Here is a 22070-nt window from a genome sequence, read left to right as displayed (position 1 = left end):
TACCAGAAAAGAAAGCTTCCCCTAGGCAACAGGGGGGCCCTTTTTTTCCTCTGCTGACCTTGGCTGGGAATTAAATGAAATCTCCCTACCAGCTGGGCCAGCCTTTCAGAGAGGATGAAGCAGAGGACACCATGACAAGAGGAGGCCCAGGGAGCAGCAGCTCCTGTAGGAACCTTAGTGTCTGAAAGAGCAACTGGTTCCCCTCCAGCCTAAGCAGCAGCTGAGCCCAAAAGAGGTGCCACAGTCAGGCTCCCTCCTCCTACACCAAAGACATCCAGTTCTGCCACCATCCCCAGGACAGAGAGCAGTCCCAGAGCTTGCCAGGGGAAGGTGGGCTGCCAGCTGGGCTGAGGCAAGCATCAGAGATATCCTCCCACAATTACCTTAAATTCAAGCTCTTCAAGGGGAATGCCCATTTTGGTCTACCATCAAGTCTTCAAAGCTTCTTGTCCAAATGGCTTTTTTGAAAGGGAGCAGGGCATGAGGCTTTGTTCATCTTCTGACCCATGAAAAAGAGGTCTTTCAAGACTAATAGGCTAAGTGGAAAGATTTACTAGAAATGTGCTTTATTTGGTGCAAAGAATTATAAACACAGATCAAATGTCAAAACCTTTGGGTTTTAGTAATATTATCCAATCTAAAAACCTGCTTAGCAAGCAATAGCTGGAGGGCTTACTTCAGGAAACACCTTGTTTTCCTTCTTGTTCTCCCTATTTTTTTTTTTTATAAATAGGTTCACTGTCTATGAAGATCATCATCTTGCAAAATGTAATCAGTTCCTCATGGGAAGAACACATAGGGCAAAGACAAAATTAGGATTTGCTCACATCAACCTCTATTGCTTCTTTGCTTCCACCAGTACTGCCTGGAAACCCATTGTTTCCAAATAGTTTCTATGGAGCAGCCTTTCCTGAGATTCCAAGTCCAATTCCTCCTCCTCCTCCCATTCATATGGCTGCATTCCTCAGTTAAAGCAAAATGAGATAAGAAGTGGGGAAAAACATTTAAGGTCTGCTTTCTTTTTCCTTTCTTCCATCCCTTTCCTTAAATGGTCACATACGTATTTATCACGATCTACATTGTCTTCTCAAATCACTCTTCATATTCACAAGATGGTCCTCAAAATGCACAGGTTCCAGTTTGATTTCTTTTGCTTCATTTTACCTTGTGAGCCATGAATGTAAGTCATGGGAAACACAGTTCTTACATTGTCCTTGACGGAAGCATAGGTTTCAGTATTCTTCATTAAGATGTTTTATTCAATTTTATCCCTCTCTCAATCAGATATCAGAGCAATGTACAGTAAGTAGCAACTATTCACAGCAAATACCACTGAAATCATGTCAGAAATTAAATATTTTTTAAAAACTACAAGCAAAGGTCAAACGAAATCTAAAAGTTGTGTTATATATATTACAATTTAATAAAATTAGGCTCTGTTTAATCACGGTGGGAAGCAGACTTGAAAAGACAGGAGAATTATTTATGGCATGGAGATATTTAGTGTTAACAACACCTTAAATCGGACTATTTAGGACAGTGTGAATCTGCATAACTCTACAAAATATGCATAGTGTAAAAAACTATACGCTTGTTAAAATCCTCAGTCCTTCTGCTGAACTGGAGCGATCCAACATTTGAGCTTCCTCTCATTAAGTGACCCGTTAACCTTCCTTAAGACAAAATACTCAAACAATTTTTGCAAAGTGTATACTAAAGGTGATAATTTCAGCTTTCCAAATTATCATCAGTAACAGAGAACACAGTAAATTGTCAGCAAATTTCCAAGAGCAATGCCTTTCCTTCAGGAAAAACAGGTAATTGTTTCCTTGAGTGCAGAAATTCAGAAGGTCCAAAGAGTCATTCTTCCTGTCACCAGTAAGAATTGATCATCTCTTATTCATGCTGTCATATAGGCTGTCCCCAAACCTTCACCTCCATCAAGCACTAAGAAGCTCATGAGGAAACAGAAGTGGAGTGCTTAAGATAACTGCCTCAAAAAAACCCATTTTACTATTCTGATCTCTCAGTGTTTTCAACCTCACATAGCTTTTTGTGGGCCCAGCCATTTTCTAATTGCTACTGCCTAGCTATGTGTGAACTGTGTCAGCATTTCTACACAGCAGAAAGTGCTTTCCCGGGCCCCTCTCGTATTTCCTCTTGGTAACTGACACACACAAGAGTATCTATACTTTGTGTCACATTTTCATCAGAGAAAAATCGTCACCTTTTTTTCTGAGATAGAGCAGCTTGCTAACACAAGCAGAGAAAAGGGAAGCTTAGCTATCAAGGTTTTTTGTTTGTTTGTTTTCTGTTTTAAATAAGCAATCCTAAGTCAAGCACAACTTAAAAATACCTACTTGTTAATAACATTTAGGTAGAGGAAACTGTGATTCCCTTCCTGCCCCCGGGAACCTTTCTCTACCAAACACACACCACAGACTGAAAAAAAAAAACCACAACTTAAATGTGAAAACAAAGTCTTACTTCCTTCAATGTGAGCCTGTGGGTTCTTATAGAGATGTTCAATCCGGCCTGTATTAAAAGAACTAGACCGACGAACGATGCCATGCACCTGGGGATTGAACAAGGAAAAATACAAAAGGAGAGCGGTAAACATTAAGAGGAAACTGTTCATCATCATCATTGCTCTTTTCATATACATGGGCCTAACCCTTATATCAGGTAATGAGAGTTTGTCTCTGTTCCTAAAGGCAGGCAGTTATCCAAATCATAACAAAATACTTGGAGATGAGCTCTGATGCTGCCATATTTATTTTAGTACCCTTGAGTGGTTTCACCTTCTCCCTTGTTGACACCACTAGCAGCCCAAGCTTCACACACAGTACAGAAAAAACACCGAATTGCCTTAGAGCACCATCTCCTCGTGAGTGAGACTTGCCAGCGTTACCAGAGTTGGAGAAGCAATATGTGAATCCCAGGATAACCACTTCTCCCTGCTTACAGAGAAGTCTTTCTGGAGTCAGAGATGATGGGCATGGAAAAAGCAGCAGCAGGAGATAGGGCTAGGGAAAGGAGAGAGGGGGCAGAGAGGAGAGAAGGGGCAAGAAGGGGCAGCAGCTGCAAGGCCCAAATATATTTTAGAAAACAGCTGTTATTCACTTTCTGGGATGTTGGAAGAACAGCCAGAACAGTCAGTGCTGTTTTGTGGACCTCATGAGTCAGTGTTCTCCAGTGGGTTACGAGACACACAGGCAAGCCTAAGGCTGAAACGCAGGTTGGGAATTTCCTTTAACCAGCCACGATAATTAAGTCGGTGAAAAAACCCACTGGTTCTGACTAACATTAAAGAAAAGCCTGTTTGTGTCTAATACATTAGAGAAATTGTTCAAACACTGATCCCGCTTCCTCTTTATGTAAGACAGCCCCATGCCTGCTGCCAAAATTCACATTAGCTTAGGTTACCAGCTGCAGAAATTGTGCTTGCACAAGTGAAATCAAGCTTCAGCATCTGACGGTCCTCCACTTCTCCCTGCCCTTTATTTCTGAAAATGATCCCTTACACTTTGATGCATCCTACACTTGGTTGGGCTCAGCCATCGCTTTACTCTCTCACTTCATGTTAACTTGTACCTGCGAGAATATACCAGCAGGAACAGGCAGCGTTTGGGGTTTTGGTTTGTTTGGGGATTTTTGTTTTACACATAACACAAGCTATGGTTAACAGAAAACAGATAACACAGAAAACACTTTTTATTCCATCTTGAGTTTGAAACTTAACTGAGTAAAAAGGTATACACAACCGCAGAGTGAGACCAGTTTGCTGCTTTTAGAATGACATTTTGGTGGCAAGATCTCTACTAATAGCTGAACAGCTTCATCTTTACAACTTGCAAGTCAAATTTATGATGTGATTATTCCTTGCATAAAATCTCGTGTGCCCAGCCACACAACAGGCTCACAACATAGCTTGTTCTACAAGTCAAACACCAAACTTTCCACAACTGAGAAAAATATGTGTATTTTGAGGATCAATGGGGAACTGAGAAACACGGCCCTGCACAAGAAATTTCCATCAAATAATGGATTTATGAAGATAAATTTTCAAAGTTATGTAGTTAAAAGCCCTATCAAAATAATTATTTATAGGAAGTGTGGATAATTTATAGGGACATAAGGTTTACAGAGAAGCACTTTCAAAAGAAGACACTTCCATAATTTCTTCACTTTTGCAAAAGATGCTGGAAATATTTTGCGTACTCAAACGAGCACCTGTTTTGCTGAGTAAAAAAATCAGACTTGCAGTTTGAAAGCATCAAATTATCTAAAGGAAGCTAACTGAAGTGCTCTACAACTCTTCTAGCAAAATTAAATATTTTGGCTTAAAGTCCTGATGAAAGACTTCTTGAGCTCTCAATTATCTATCTCTGAATGAAGTCATGCTGAAATCCAAGTTCACACAAACGATTGACCAATAAGACAAATCTTGCCAGCTCAAAGCTTGATGAAAGATTGTGCTTGCATGAGCTTTGTGTCAGCTGAATGACTGTGATACCAACATTTGAGCAATGAGATGTGCTAAATGCAATCACCTCAGGACTTCAAAAAGTTTCAGCAAACAAACAAATCCAGAGAGCCCATTGCATCCAGCGATAACAAGAAAACATGCAAACACAGCTTTTTTTTTTCTTTTCTTTTTTTTTTCTCCCACTCCTTTTTCTGGTATGCACATACAAGAGAAAGAAAACCTGCCAAATGCTTAATCCATGACAGCAATATTACAGTAAAAAAACTAATGAAAGGTACCTTTGTCTGCATGGGACAGGTGAAATGCAAACCTTGTGACAAGCCAAAATGTGTGCAAACTGGTTAATCTAGTTAAGAATGTAAGATCAGTGGATTTTTCTCAATAGGGCTTGATCTTTAAATAGATCAAAATTAAAAAAAAGTCAAACAAACCACCTTAGTTAGGGAGGCAGTCGGTTATCATGTGTTCAGTTATTTAGGAACAGAGGTCTAACTGGGAACACAGGAAAGAATTCCAACAAATAGATGGAGAGTTGAGAAACATAACAAAAACCCCTCTACCCAATTATTGTAACCTTTCTATTGTGAAAAGGGTTATATTTCATTTTAGTTGCAGTTAGCAGTTTCCCATTTCGTTGTGGACTAGGAGAGAGCATGTGCTTTTGCCTTTAAAGTAGCAGAAGCAACCACAATGATACCTCTCTTCCCCAAATGGAATGGAGAAATAGTAAAAATAATCTACAACACTGAAAAACCAACACCAATAGGCAGATCAATCAACCAAGCAGGAAAAAGGACGGAATAAGCAAGGCAAAATTATCCACATGCAGAAGCATGGAAAGCACAGACTGGCTGAGAAGACACTTCTCACTAAGCTATGAAGCAGTATTACAACAGAAGTAATAAAATCCAATGTTAGAATGAGCATTTGCTTTTACTAAAACCCCAGAAAATACTACATTGTGGGGAGATGAATTTGACCACCCCTTTCCTTCCGTTATCATACATTTTGGAAGCATCTTTCAGGCCTGAAAAGGCAAACCTTCTCACAGATATGCCCACAACAGTTCAAAACCATCAAATCATTCCATAATAATGTGATTGTTGCTTTGCTGGGCCACAAAAAAGATAATTTTGCCAGGGAAAATTATGCAGCAAGAAGAAATCAGACTCCCTTTATTTTAAGGAAAAGGTAAATGAAAACCATGTGCTAAGCAAGACTATAATTAATCCAAGAGAAGGGGTGAAAAGTTTTTTTTTGGTGTTTTTTTTTTTTCCTTTTTAAAAAGAGAAAGCAAAATGCAAGGTTTTCATTGCTGAAGTATAGCTGCCAAAATAAAAGGGCCTTTAGAGTGTGTGGGGGGGAAGAGAACAAACAAGAGATTCTTACTCATTTATGTGGTACATTGCATCATAAATTATTCCCTAATTCCTTACAGTTTTGGCTCACACAGGTCACTTCTTATCTGAGTTGGCGGGAAACATGCAAAGCAGCTATACCCTGAGGAGAAGAGGGAATCCACCAGTGGACATTAGATGATAAATAGTACAATAAGCTGGCATGATTACAGGCCATGTTGCACATTCCTCTCTGGAGTTTTGATTTGTTATCTAGGGCTGGAGTGGAAAACATACACAGAGAAGGACAGAAGCAGAGGAAGCTGGAGCTGCAGCATCCAAACGACTCCATCAGCCCGCAGCCGGTCACCGAGTCACTCACCTCGTAGCCTTTTTCCAGCAGGAACTCAGCCAAGTACGATCCATCCTGGGAAGAGTAAGATATAGGAAAATGTTAGAAACACACTGAATGGGCCTGGGAGATTTGAAGTGGTTAAGGTCTCAAAAAAGGGAGGAAAAAAAATTTGCAGTGAGTTGACCGGGTAACAAGCATGTACTTGGATTTGTCCAGATTTATACATTGACCTAAAAATACTATAGACGCTTTTTGGTTAATTTTAGACTAAGAAGCAGTATATTTTAAGATAATTTGCTTACAAATGCTGGTTGAGAACTCCCGTCTCTTGAATCCCTTCCCAAGTTCCATTATAAAGTGCCTGGGGACATCTTTCCAAAATATCCTAACCGCAGTTATTGAATTTGAACTATTTTGGAGGCAGGGAAGGAAAAACATTCTAGAAAAATTGGTGCAAGCTTGGCACACTCTGCAAACCGACATGCCTCTGTAGCACTGTGTCACTGTCGCGTCTTCCTTGCACACATGCTCCTTCCACGAGCCTTCTGAAGGCAGCAATAATTCTGCCTGACTGACCAATTGAGTTTTCAAAAAACAACCCTAGCACACCCTATGTTTATACTACAGAATACAAGCCATTTCTGTATTTTAGATATCATTGAGGGTTGAGAGTTTGGGTTGTTTTGGTTTTGGGTTGGTTTTTTTTTCCTTCCTTTTAAATCCTTGTCAAACTCAAATTATTAAACTCCCAAAAAGCAAATACTTCAAAACACATGCTAGCGCATGTTTTCCTGAAATAAGATGATTTTTCTGGCATCACTATTGCCAGGATTACCAAATACAATAAGACATATTATCCTTATAAATATGTACGAACCATCACAAACCCAGCAAAGTTTACCCCTCCAGAAGAGGGGTACTCACTAACCAATTCAGTGAGTATTACCCATGACCAGAGAGTCTGCATCTTTTCACTGACTTTTTGAACTGGTTGTTTCTTTAATACAGAGAGAATTCCAGAGAGTATTCCAGAGTCAGTTGACTTGCTACAGAAAGACCATAAAATATGAGATGCCACCTCTGCCTACATACTGAAACTATTATGTGGATCTGCTCTGCCATGATCGTGGCCAGAGACATTTAAGTGCAAAACTAAACAGACATCTCTCTGGTCCTCTTTTTAACAGCATGATTCTCCAGAGAAAAACTTCTCTCACCTCAGACTAAATGAACTTTTCTTGTCTCATAGACAGCCTAAGGAGAGTAACATACTGAAGTAAGAAATGTGAGATGCACTAGGATGCATCAGGAGCAGCAGGACTGCCAGTGGAGAGTGCTTACTACCTTGATGGCAAAATCATGCCTAAATCTATGCAAAACGACACAAAGCAGTGTACAAGGGGCATGTTGCTGTATGTTTAAAACTACAGCATTAGAAAAAAAATGAGTGACCTCATGGTATAAATGTTTCATAAAGTCTTACACAGTCTTGAAACCAAGAAAGTCTCAGCTTACATACTTCTCCCACTACATGTATATGTGTGTGTGTTCACATAACTTTACAGTGCCATAACCCAACCACCATCAGTCTATGACACCGGTTGATCTGGAACATGACAAACCACGTGTGCCATGGCATCACTGGAAGAGTATGTATTTCTGTACATCAAATGAAAAGAACAAGACCCTGTAGAAAGGAGAAATTCAAAGAATATGCAATGGAACGTCTGGAAAAACATCAGGCAAAGTGGGGGCTGACAGCTACCTTTAATGTAGTTGTCATCTTTTTCATTAGTAATTCCTCCAGGATTTAGCAGAGGGAAGCAAACTTCCCAATTCTCCTTGGTTGCTCAGTCCACTAAAATAAATAAATATACAAAATAAAAAAGGAGGTGAAAGCGGGAGACCCAGAAAGTGCAAAGGAGATGAAAAAAGAAAGGCTGTGATTACTTAGGAAGTTGATGGGAAACAGACTTGACTAGGATTGAACCCTGTCAATAAGGTCTTGTTCTTCTCATCCAAGCCATTGCTCAAATTTTCCAGTTGCCCTGGAACATTTTGAACCAGCAGTGGCATTCGCTTCCTCTGTGCTTCCTTTCCAGGTCTATCCAAGTGATAGGGCAGGGCTTTACAATGAGTGGGAAACAGGCAGCAAGTGTGAAAGCTACTGGTTTCTGGCTCTAGCACAGCACAGCTGATTTACTGTCTGGTAATCGCACACAATGCAGATTCATGCTGTCCTGCACTGTGATACCATATCACACACAGCCCCCAGGTTTCACATTTCCCTTCCTTTTCTTCTCAGTACAGCAGCTGTCAATGTGAACAGCAATCAGAACAGCGATCAAAGTATCCAAGAGTTTGCAGCTTGTAAGGATAGCGCAGTTTCCATCTTTTCCTAATGAGGTCAAAGAGTAAATAATATTAAGTAAGCTCTATTAAGTGATTTAAACCTTTATCCATAGGAGACTGCATTATGCATATAAATTCTATTATCAAAGCTATTGATTTCCATTTATACTACAAACAGCTTTCAAGATTCAGGAATCACTAAACCAGGAAAGGAATATTAGAAGAACTAGGTGTTCAGCAACAAATCTCAATTTTTGTTAGGGTTAGCAGATTTTGCTTTATTTGAGCCACATGCTCCTAACCATATCCATACCTGGTTTGCATCTGAGTAGGAATGGACCAGCATGAACTGCATGACTTGGTTGGATTCATGAAGTTGGGCATTGGAGGGCAGGGTCTTCCCTTTTGTAAGAAATGCTTATAGTCACCTTGATCCTATTTTGCTGAGTGTTTTACCCCAAGACTGTTGGTTTCAATCATGTTCTCCTTAATACTGAAAAAAACCAGTACCAGCTTAGGTGGTGGCGAGCACATGCAACCAGCAAGGCACTAGTATGCCCAGAGCCCAGTCTGATCATTGAGGTAGCTATGGGCACCCTACTCCCCAAAGACAACCACAAAAGCAAAGTGAAAAAACACAGTCTATACAGATTAGAGCGCTTGGTTACTGTGTTCCCTCCACTGGGCAATATGCTATTCTACTTTAGAAGTGTTGTCACATTTGAGAGCTTACTTTTGCTAATGTAAAGTACCCAGTTATTGCTATTCAGTTTATAACAAATAAACAAAACCTCAGAAGACAGAAGTAGGTCCCTTTGTCTGTGGCCAAAACATCAGTCTTAAAAGAAAATAGCTTACAAACTGCCTTTAAGTAGGATTGCAATGAGACCTGGCTCCGCACAGATATGTCAGACCAGCTTGAATGGTCAAAACAGTTTAACAAGACTGATTAAATAAATCACCACAGTTAAAACAGTTCCTCATCAGCACACTCTGACATATCAGATTTGAAGAATCACTACGCTGTCTTCAGCCAAATAGTAGTTTGAAAGCACATACAAAGAATGATACTTCAGCTGGTTTCCAAGACACAGCAGCAGGTTTCCAACTGCAGCTGCCTTACAACATGTCTGTAAAATTCCCAGACAAAAGAAAACAGTCACTTAAACTGGAGTGAGACAACTTTAGGATGCAATATTTTATATTTAATATAGTAGTTAATGTCAAGAACTTCAATAAGCTTTGACACACTATCAAAGAAAACCTTTTCCAACAGAGTGAAGAAATTGAGACATACAAGAGTTAGACAGTGCTTTGCCACAAACATCTAGAATAAAAAAAGTATCAAGTTTGACTTGATCCATGAGCAAAAAATAGAATCATTTATACAGGAAACTGAAAACAAGTGGAATTAAATAGCCTGTTTAACAATCCAAATCTCCTTTATTTTGCACTGTCCTACATAAGGAAATTCCATTTGCAATGGACTCATTTTGGATTTATATTGACACATTCAGAGAAGGCTGTAAAAGCAACCCCAAACGCAAGACATCTTTCATATGGCCAGTTCCAACATCTTTCCACAGAGCTCCTGGATTCAAGAACTAGATTACGTCCTATCTGTGCGTTTGTAATCTAGAGAACGGAACTCACTCTTCCCAACAGCTCCTCTCTGCTAATAAAGAGGAGTGGAAGACACTACTAGATGGATGAAGAAACAAGGGAAGAGAGACCAAGAGGAGGAGTAATAGGGTTCTTTTTATTACTATTCTTGGGACTCCAGAAGAAGTATATGGAACGCTTTTTTCAGAAGGAGGGAAAAGGAATTAAAAACCTAACACAAGTGATGCAAGTGTATTATGACTGTAACACAGAGGAGAAAGGACTCCCATTGCAGGGGGGTAGTATAAACATTTGAGAAGAAACACCCCCACAGTATGGTAGTAAAAATGACATTCCCTACAAACATGCAATGTTAGGAAATCCCAAAGCCATGCAAAGAATTGTGAGAAATCCTGCTGCAAGATCCCTGAAGAAACTGTCCACCAATAGCCCAGCTCTCTACTTTCTGAAACAACGGAGCTGCTAATATCGACCGGACTCCCAGCCCCAAAAGACACGGTCACTCGAAAAAGCACCACTTCATCGGATAATGCAGCAGGGAAAGAGAGCCTGACTACTGTGCCATCTCCTGTACACCATCTCCTTTACACCTCATGCCTGCCCATTTGCAAATGGATTAGCAATAAAGCCCAAGAACCTGAAAATGCAACACACCCACTATCAGATGCACTGTTTGAGGGAGGTGTTGGTCTTTTGATATTTCTACGATGGGTGTGTATGATGACATATCTGTCCATTTGCTACATGCTTATAGTTCTGCTCTGAACTTCTATGTGTCACAAATACCAAGTTTTCAGACTTCATTATTCCTTTGGAAAAAAGTGCCATAATTTTCCACATACCACATGAAAGACCAAAGTTGGTTATACTTATAAAATTCAAAAATGAATAAGGCTAGTGCCATGCCCTGAGGAATAACACTACAAAGGTGAGTTCATGGAATTTCAAACTATAGATGGTGTCAATTATCAAACTCATTCACAGCAGTTCTAAATTCCTTTTGAACTACAAACTATAGCTGTGCTCAGCTGAAGTTAAATTTTGGTAGGTTTGATTAATCTGTTTGGGAGATGGTGCGTGGAGAGAAGAGGCACACATTCAGCCCCAGGACATGGTCTTTATTTCTTAAAGAGATCTTTCTGCAGTAACATCACCAACAGTGCACTGTCATCATTTTCATTTAGCCTTGTTTGCATTAATAATCTATACTTCCATTAAAATACGCAGAACCAGTGCCCCTAGTAGCCTTGCACAATAAATTGTTGCTTCATCAAATTTTAAACTTTTGCACAGCTATAAGCTAATGCTATTTCAGTGATTAAGCTGGAGTATGGTGACAGATCCTCTGGAGCAGGGAACCCACACCACTCTAAAGCAACATCTAAACGATTTAAATAACAATCCATAATAACAACTATTCATTTGTTTGTAGCACTCCAAAACAGCCTTCACTAAAAAAAACTCCAAGAGATTAATACAGTGTAATGTTATTTTTGCTGAAAAATGCATACTTCTAATAATTTCCAGTGATTTACGGAGGAAATCAGTAATTTTTTGCAGCTACTATAAACAGAACAGTGCTGCACTTCGTCTCAAGTCTTCACGGCAATACTTGAGGTAAAGCATTGAAGTGTTCATAAAAAATCCTCCACACTGAAAAAAGGAAGAATTATAAACTCTGAAGCATTTAACTGATTTATTAAAGCTGACACCCTCCAAATGCAGTAGTTATTTTGATTTGTATTCTGGCCAAGTAAGAATAGGAAAACAAGTGTCCTTTTGTTCCTGTGGTCAAAAAAATAAGTCAAAGGCAATAAATGTTTAAAAAAAAAATCTTTCTCTGTTTTAAAACATTCGCCACTCAATTGAAGGGCTTTTGTAATGCATTAACTGCAGTACAACAAAAAAATTAAGCAGGAGGAAAAGTTATCATTAGCAACAACAACAAAAACGTTCTAGTTAAATTACTCTGTTCTTTTTCAATTAAGAGTTGTTAAAAAGTAAAAGCAAAGTTGCTTTGGAAAAGTGAATCACCCTGTTATTTCCTCGTCCAAGCTCCATCTGACCTCACACACTATTCCACTGGTAAACTATTAAGTTATATTAAGAGCTGCAACTGCAGTTACGGACAACAGCAACAAGTTTTTCTTCCTTTGTCCCTCCAGTTACCTTTATCCAAAACAACATTATTCACATCATCGATATTTATAGCTATTCTACCGTGAACCTCAGATGGACACTTCTTCTAAAGAAGAAATCTCTGCACCACTCTGAAGCCAACATGAACAGAATAAACTTGTGTAATTCAAATTTGTGCCTTACCATTATGAAAGGCAACCAGCTATGAGTTTTGGCTTAACCTAAGCCAACAACAGTAAGGTATGTCAATGCAATGCTGCTAATCTTTTTAAAGCGTTGATATTTAAAAATAGAAAATCTTCAGTCTAAAACACAAATGATATTCTACAATAATCAAACAGCTTGCGTCTATCACACAAAAAACCCCAACAACTCAGCTTGGGATAAACAAGTTACACCATCAAACTGAGTATACTAAGGTTTTTTCCTGATTGCAGGAACTTGTGACACTAAATGTGTTATTTCCAAATATGCTTACCACAAATTTCCCAGTGATGACAGTCAGGTCCTTGATAGCTTTTTAAAAAAAAAAAAATAAAAATCATGCCCCTAAACTCTCAGGCTGTGTGCTCAAATATTCAGATACTCAAAATAACAACTAGTTTTCAGACATGTCCAAAGAACTGTTTTTATAAAGAGAAAAAGTATCAGGAGAGAGCTTTTTGAAGATTTTAAAGAACAAGCTTTTTCTGAATGCATGTTATAAGCTATAATACATTACTTTTTTTTCTTCAAATATGAATGTTTGCAGCATACTAATATAAAAACAAACCAGTTATGAACTCTGAATTTGAGAGAAACCTAGCTATATGTTTCTGTCTCACTAGTGAAACCGCAGGGATCGGAGGAACTTGTCTATAAACATGGAAATGCAAGTCATATGGACAACAGTCCACAAGAAAATTAAAACCTCTACTTATAGTGTTTGTAATGGGAAATCCATAACAGTTTTAAAACCCACAAGATGATTGTTTTGCCCATCCCTATTTCCTCCTGCTTTCAAAAAGCTACTGGTATCAGATGGTCTTTCACCTTTCCAAAATAGTAACAGCAGCTCCAATCAGCAGCAGCTATGGGCATTTTGGACATGCCCGTCCTCGAGTGCTCAGACTAAGCCATCAGCCCCATTAGGTGACTAACACTGATGCAGCCGACTTAAGGGGATAGCCCTCAATCTGCAACAAATGCAAGCTAACCCCAAACACTAGCCAGTGGAAACCCAAACACACAGAACCTAGTTGCACAGAGCAAAGAAACCAGGAAACCCAGGACTAAGCTGCAGGACATGCTTTCAAAAGATTAATTTTGACCTCAAAATTGAAAGTTCAGAGTTGTCACAGTAACAAACCATAAAGCCCAGAAATGGTTTTGGAAGAAATACAGTGTCTGTTATGTTTAAGACAGATGAGTAATTTTGTGAAGTGACACCAGGAGGAAAATATGAAAACTTAGTATGCCATCTTCACCTTTAACATCCTACAGAGGAAAACCAAAACAAAAGCAGTTACATGGCTATTACTGTAACTGGGGAGGCCACCTGAACTTGTGACCATGGCTCAACACACATCCTACCAGAAATAATGAACCTACCTCACTCCGGAACAGAGATACATGGGGGTTTTTTTTGCTGCAGCAGCCTACTTGAGGTGCTGAGGTTAAAGCTGCTTTCACCATTGTAGCGCCAGCCTCTCACACTGATGCTCAGCAGGCTTTCTACCACTGCTGCTTACTGCCTGGGTTTATGTGACTTTAAGCTTAGCCCAAGACATTGTTTCCTAACAGGGTGCAAGGTCAGTTATTTGAGGGAAACCAAAATAAACATCACACTTGCTATCTTGCTTGCATGAGACCAAAGCCTAATGACGGAGAGGTAAATGAGTGTAGACAGGGAAAAAGGTTTTTAATTCATTCTTCTGTACTCAGCTTTACATATGGACATAGCAATTTCACCTGAAATATAATTTATTTACAGAGAAACACAAAACCAGAAAGAAAGCATGTTCCAATTGGAGTAGAGAAGCAATGCACAGTAAGACAACTTTTGTTTTCTTAAATGTTTGTGTGGTTAGAAATTTGAAAATACAGTCAGGAATGCTCGACTGGTATGTAGGAGTTTTAACAGCTCTCAGCCTTGCAATATTTGCTTGGGTGGAAAAAAAGCACTGATTCTTCAACGATAAGGTCTGCAAGTCATGGGAGCAACCACTCTGTTTCCCAGACGTTTGAAGTTCTAGGACAAGACTGATTGTGTTTGATCATTACTCTCTTAGGTATTGCCTCTCCCAGTCAGCATGGTGGGAGTCCAGTTTTTACTGGTCTGGCATCTAGTGAAGCACAAATAGTTTTTTCAGGAGCTCTGCTTCTTTATGCAATTCCCACCTTTTCATTTCAAGGTTCTCACACTTCCCAATTTTCAATAACAGAAGTCTTTAAAAGGTGGCCCCAACACTTTCCACGTAGTTGTGAATATTCAGAGTGGCCAAGAAACCAGCAAGCCTAAGTGTGACCATCATCATCCCAGACCTCCGGGCAGCTCAGATTTCTCTTTGCATGAGGAAAGGACACAATAAGAATCAAAAAAACCACCCTTATTACAGCAATAAACTTCCTGATACTTTTGCAATGGAATAGAAAAGGAAATATCCAATTGAAATTTCAAACAAACAAACAAGAAAAAACCCACAGAAATCCCAAAGGTAAACGCTGGTGAAAGAGTATCAATATTTGGACCAAAACGTTACATTTTAAATGATTCTCTTTAGATGGTTATTTGCATCATCTTTTCTTCAGGAGAAACTGAAGAAACAGTAACATGAGACCTCTTAAAGAGTAATTCCCTAATGTCCACTCTACACACATGCTCTTCTTCCCCGTAACAGGGGTATGTTATGTATTTTGAGTCCTAAATACATAAAGCTACACTTCAATTCATTGGAAGGAAAAAAAAACAGACAAAAATTATAGGAATCTTAAGGCAACAAGTTCTTCCTATGCCTTCCAAAACACTATCCTCACAAAAAAATGTAAAGAAACAATTAGCACAAAGACACACAGTCTACAAAGATTTGAATACAATGCTTTTAACCAGTTTTTCCAAAGATAACACTTGCCAGAATTCCATGTTTTGCAACACATTTTTATTATGCCCAGAAGCAGCTTCACATTTTGTTAGATATTTTTAAACAAGAGTAAATATGCTTTAAAAATATCTTTTTACAGTCTAGGATTTTAAAATACACAATATATGTTCTATAGTATAATTGTAAATAAATTAAATATGTGGACTTGGTGGTAAAACCTGACTGAATGAACAGAACTATTAATTCAGACAGGGCCTACCTACCTTCCTCTGTAAGCAAATCCAACTGCTAGTGAAGATGCTTAACTATATAATAAATGCACTCATGTTCACAACGTTTAAATATAGATTGATTGGACATTAGACCTGATACCTCTCTTCCATGCGGTGGCTCTTTGCTAATCAAGCACTCCAATGCCGCATGGACTCAGCTTCCTGGTGGCAAGAAGCCAAGCAGGATAAGGATTATCGAGGCGATAGCAAAAGGATGCAGTGTTTTTTCAGAGAAGGTTGCAGAAGGTCATCCTTATATTTACAGATACCATACAATGCCTTATGTGCCCAACTTCACAGCTTTCCCTTGTCAGCTTTGAAAGGGGAAAAAACCCACCCGGTTTCATTAATTGCCAAGGTTCTTGTCTAAGGGGAACTAGAAAGGGAAAGCGTGCAATCACGATTGCTTATCCTATCTGTCAAAAACAGGATTTGGAATAGACAACTACTACAAAACCGACAGCAAAATACCCATTCTCTCAATTCATATAGGATTAAAAAAATCACCTGCAGTTTGAGTTAACAATAACCCCTTGCATCATCTTCAAGAGCAGTTATCAGAAGAATTCCTTCAGCTAGCTAGCTTTCACAAACTGCTTCCTATAAGATTAAGACAGAGTTATATGAAGGTAGAGCAACTCTACAGTTTAAATATTTCCACATCAGTTTTGTTCCAATGAATTATGCAGTTTTGCATAGATCTCTCAAAACAGAAGAACTATTTAAAACTTTCACAAAGAAGCCTTTAAGAAGCATCAAAACAAATTACTTTAAAGAGCTTGTCACAAACATTTCTTTCTTTAACTTTTATCATTTGCTGTTCCGCAAAACCTGAAACTAGTTAAATTTAACTGAGTTTACAAGCTGTGGAGAGACTGAGTACATAGGACACATTTTAGTCATTTTTGTCTGTATTCATAGTAATTTCCTCTAATCTCAAGGTTTCTTTGCAGTTCGTTTGAATCGCTTTGCGCCCTAGGAACTACAGGAAATACTAAGGAAACCTCCCTGTATCACTTATTTTGCAAACTATTCTGTTACATTTATTCCCTGTTACATTAATAACAGCCTACCAAAGCCAAACAACACAGTTTAAAATTCATAAATTCTTTAATTTAATTGCCAAGGGACGTAAGGGTACACTTTAACTGAACAAACACGGCAGTTTTTGCAAAAAGGCAAATGTGAAGAAAATAACATCTAGTTTTTATTACAAACATCAGTAGCACTTAAAAATGGCAACATCCTATCTTTTTTAAGAAGCTCTTACAGTTTCCATAGCAGGCATGGGAAGAGAACTCTTGGTTTTGTTCAACATCGAAGTAAACATAACAGCAAAGTGCAAGTGGGCCTCATTTTCAGAAACATCGGGAATCAAAACAGCCCTTTTCTTTGAACAATACACTAAGCCCCCTAGGAGAAGATTACCAGATATGTGTATACATAAGCAGTTCCTAAAATGAAGTACGCAGGTCCTCCTTTTAATGCTGTTAAGAATTACAGATTAACACCACCATGCAGCTGACTATTTGGAATAGTCTTCATGCTTCATATCTGCAGGTTCACCTGCCACCTGGCTTTTTCCTGGGCTGAGCCAACACCTCCGTCCAATAAGGACAACAGATAGAAGTCAAGAAATTGTGCCTTATACCTTATGAATCTTCTAAAATGCTTATGCATTGAAACACTACAATATGCCCAAAGTAGACAGAAAAAATGAAGTTTCCATACTGAACTACATCACACATGGAAAACTAACGTGAGCAGCCCTTAAGAAGCTCTTCATCACTGCATCAACTAAGCTACTCAGCATCACAGTCTTCTCACTCTGCCTCATCATCCATTTTCCTCCCATCTTTCCCCTTGAGGGTTATTCGTTATTTAGAAAGCTTGAAGAGGCATCATAACAGGACTGTTATTTAGGCACCTGATTATATGACCTGTGCCCTGATCGAACTATACCACATGGTACCCTATAGATGAGCATCCTTACTCTTTAGGGGCTGATTACATTTATTTAGGGCATCTAGAAATACACTGAACAATGCCTCGAGAGTATTAGTGGATGTTTTTGTACTAGTGAACATGCTGACAAGCAGTAGGTGTATGCAAACAGACAGCTAGCCTAACTACTCTACTCTACCCTCACAGAAAACTCCACTTAAATGACATCGCACCAGCAGGCATTTTGGAGGCAGTTAACTTGATTTATTGCAACCTGGAAAGAAGTCTACAACAAACTGCTTTGAGATGATGGTAAAACTCAACCTTCAGGGTCTAGAGCATCACAGCTACACCCCTTCCCTCCCTCTCAGAGGCCAGTCATCCTGCCTGACTCACAGCACTACATCTCATTCATTCAGTAAATGTTGAAAATGTGTTTAATGTAGTTCTCTTGGACAGAATTTTCTATAGTGGCGATCATGTTTGTGCATCTGCAGTTCATGGATCAGTAATAACTTGGTTGTGGTTCTAGAATTTGTAATTCTGATGGATTCTTGAGCTGTTTTCTACCCTTCAAGCAGATCCCATCTTTGGGAGGCATAACTGAATTGAAGCACCTTGGATAATTTTCTTTCCCAAAAAATGAAATGTGTGGCTGGGCTTATATAGCCTTCCTCTTCCTAAAGCCCTGCAAAGAATTTCCATGGGTCTGAAATTTTAAGAACAGTTTAGGATAGTTTTGTAAAAGAGAAATGTTCATTTTAAGTACATTCTGAACTTTCTCTTCACTTCTGTGCTGTTTTTTTCTTGTACATTACGCAATTATGGGAAGTAAAATGAAACTGGACAGTTCATACAATAACATTTTTTTCCCCATAATTCACTATGAAGTATTACACAACTTTTTCTGTGAACATAAAATATGACACTCAAGCTTGGAAAATTAGAACAATTCTAAGAATAAGGCATTCCTGTTTAGCATCTAGCATACTTAAACTTCTCTCTATTCCCCCTCTCCTTTTGGTAATAACTTGTAGCATTTTTATGTGTGATAAACTAGGCCCTTAACAAGTTTATTTTTACTGGCATAAGAAATGTAGCATACAATGGCATATATATCAGTAGAGCTATATAAATTATAGCTGGTTTATTATAATGAAATATTCCCAATTCATGGGTATTGACAATTTGCTCATAAGAGTTCTTCTTTTAAGAACTAATGATGAAAACCCTCCAGAAATGTTGTAATATTCCTGTACAGGCTTGAACTCCAGATGGAGAAAAGAGGTGGGAGGATTGCTTTAGACAGCAAGCTTAATTTTTTAGCCCAGTTATTGTGTCTGGTGATATCAAGAGGAAATAATTTTATAAAGGAGAAGGCCAAAGAAAGAAGCGATGAGATGCAATAGAAGGTCTTGCCAGCTGTTCTACAATGTACTCAATGGTTGTTGACAGGGAAGCTGAAGGTTTCTTTCTGAGCCTTTCAGTTGATTTAGAACTGCTCCCTGACTCAATTACACCATAGGTCTGTCTTTTTTTCCATACTCTATCTATGGAACATTATTGGTGTCAGTAAAATCAACCATTAAAATCGTAAATTAAAAACGGTTCCACAAAACACTGTCAAGGGTCAGTTAGCTGAATAATCCTTGAATGAGCCACAGATCGTGGATCCAATAGAGGCTGGTAAAGTTTATATTACCTTAATAGCCTCTGCATTTTTCAGTCAAGATTTTCTTCTTGATTTCAACAGATCTGTTCAATTCAAAATGTGCTGATGCAGATACCATACTGTTTCCAGCAATCTTAACATCAGTTTGTTCATTCCTGTTTTGTAAAAACACATTTGTATCTGCCCCATTAATATCTCTGCAATTAAAAAAAACCCTTTTCCCCTTCTAACAGGGTAAGTTTGCCAAATGATTTCTGCTGGGACATGTGCTTGTATATACATTTTAATCAGTTTTCATTCCCGATATCTGTTTTCAGGACTGTTTGTGTACATTGCTATAGTATTTGAGGGTGTTTTATAAGAAACGTTATGCATAATCATTCATCTCACACTTATGGCAAAAAAAGGCTTAAAACCAAATTTAAGTTGCTTCGGTGAGATCAAACGCTAATCATACTAAAGGCAAAAGTTAAGGCCCCATAGGACTGTTCTTTACATGTTCTAAACTTAGAAGTGCAACTAAACCTTTACCTCTTCTTACAATAAGATCTTCAGAGTATTAGTTCTCTTCAGGAGAAATAAAAAAAAAATGCAGAAATGACTTTGCAATTTGCACTTTTACTCTTGCTGATGCCATGCAGTTATTTGTTTTATTCAGCCTTGCTGTGCATTAAAAAGGCAAGAAAGAGGATTCCTTTTAGTACTACTAGTACTTTTAGTACTACTAGTCTAGCCAGTTGCGTTGTAGGATGCATTGTTATTAGGATTTTCCTCAAGCTATAAATAAGCATAGGCAAAGTGAAGAACTATCATCCAAAGATGTTATTAACTTCTAAGACCTCAGGAAGGCATAAATCCTTGGAGATGAAGATTGTAAAATAGAGTGCATATGACACTGGTGTTCTGCTTGTTTTTCCTGTGGACTTCTGGGACTGCTAGTCCCTGTGCTGCTTCTTGGTTCCTGACCACTTTTCAAAAACTTCATTAGGACCATTGAGTTTCAGCATGGTGAATTTCTCTCCATTTGATGCGAAAGGTTGTATATAAAGTGAGTGTTTACAAATTACTAGCTTTCATGAAAGAGGGAAGGAAGCAGCATGATGCTATGTAATCATGGAATTCTACATCAATGAAGCATAAAACAATTAAGCTGTTGAGGGTATGGGGTGATCCAGTGAGGAATATATCCACTTGTTTCTGTGTGTCCTTGAATGAAAACTGAGTTGTCACGGATCAGAAATGCATTTGACCCCATGCACGAAATGGTTGTGCACAAATGATTCCTGATGCTGTTCAAGAGCTAAAGCTGAGCCTAGCTACTGCTTTTATGTAAACAAACTACTAAGAAAAATGTTCTTATGCAAGATAACATGAAATGGGGGTTTATGTTACTATTAGTCTTTGAATGATCATTTCATTTCAAGACACTGAATGTAAGTGCAAGAAAAGTATTTTAACCTTCCCAGTTGCTGTTAAACAAATGAGGACAGTTTCAAGCATTACAGTATTCCAAATTGTACAAATTGGTGGGGTCTCAGAAGGATACTAGCCTTCATACTCATGAAAAGCACAACCTTAAAAGAGACTAATGGAAGGAAAAAAGAAAGGGGACCTTCACTTTGTTTTTTAATAGCATACAAAAAGGCTTTTATCACCAAACCCCATGAACTAGTTAAGAACCACGCAGTGTAGCACAAATACAATCCTTCAGACTGAAGACCAGTAATTTTTCAAATGCTCACCAGCAATATTAGCTAACACAAGGACATTACTTTGTAGTGACCCAGAAACATTTCAGTCCAGGATAATTGAAATGTGTCTATCCACTTCAAGCTCAGAGGGGATACATTCCCTCAAATGAGAGGCAGTCTTGACCAGGCAGACCAAAGACTAAGATCAAAACTTAGTCACAGCAGGTTAATAGTCCAAGCAGAACAAATAACTTTATCTGAAAGTAATCAAATCTTTCCTTTGTATTTCAAAGTATAATGCAATGCTAGCATAACACTGAATCCTTCAGTACAATAGTAGGTTGAATTATTAATACCTCTGAAATAATCTAGAATTAAAATTTCAACACCACTTCTTGCAACTTGCAGCTGAACAACAGAGCACACAGCCTTGGATATCACAGACATCATCAAGATCCAGGGATGGAAATGGAGAGCACAGCACAGTTTAACAGGTCTGTAGCAGAGGCTGCAAGTACCTTCCTGCAAGGCTTTCATCAAGACATCTGAAGTCATTAATCTATTTTAAAACTTCAATAGACTTGACAAAAGATTCTCTCACATACCATGGAGATTAAGACAGACTTCAGAACCAATATCAGATCACAGACCCCTAAAAGGCTTCCCAGATAATCCACTGCATTAAAAAAAATATGTGTTCTCATTTAAAAGATGCATATGAAGGCCACATCAGTCCATTTCAAAAGCAGAGAAACTTTAAGATCCCAATCTCACCAGTCACCTTCATACTGTTCTACAGTTAGTTCCTATGTTTATGCTCAGGATTAATGGAATAACGCACCAACATGATTATTCATCTGCAGGTAATCAAACAGCTATATCTTCATCTCATGTGAATAGCATTTGTTTCATTGTTTGGTGTTTAAGGGTTTTTTGGTTTTGGTGGTTTTTTTTCCTCCTTTATATTTTAAGCTTCTTTCCTTCACCTGGGGTAGACCCCAGGCTGGAAAAGGTATCACTAGACCATGAGAAAGAGCAATTCTTCACTGATGTGTCCCCAGAGCCGAAAACATTTGGCTGCAACTTGATGTGACACCTTTGGTTTTGGCACAATAT

At 38.5% G+C, this 22070-nt stretch overlaps 1 protein-coding gene across 1 annotated transcript in view; it reads right to left on the bottom strand.

Moving 5' to 3' along the window:
• Positions 1–22070, bottom strand: part of GMDS (GDP-mannose 4,6-dehydratase) — a 444874-nt gene that overhangs the window by 371891 nt on the left and 50913 nt on the right. The window contains exons 2-3 of the mRNA XM_059815329.1: positions 6209–6253; positions 2488–2575 (exon numbers count right to left, since the gene is read on the bottom strand). Coding sequence (XP_059671312.1) covers positions 2488–2575; positions 6209–6253 — 133 coding nt within the window. The remainder of the gene's footprint in view (positions 1–2487; positions 2576–6208; positions 6254–22070) is intronic.

This window comes from Gavia stellata, chromosome 3, assembly GCF_030936135.1.
Source record: "Gavia stellata isolate bGavSte3 chromosome 3, bGavSte3.hap2, whole genome shotgun sequence".
NCBI classification, from domain to species: Eukaryota; Metazoa; Chordata; class Aves; order Gaviiformes; family Gaviidae; genus Gavia; species Gavia stellata.
This window is presented reverse-complemented; position numbering and strand designations above follow the sequence as displayed.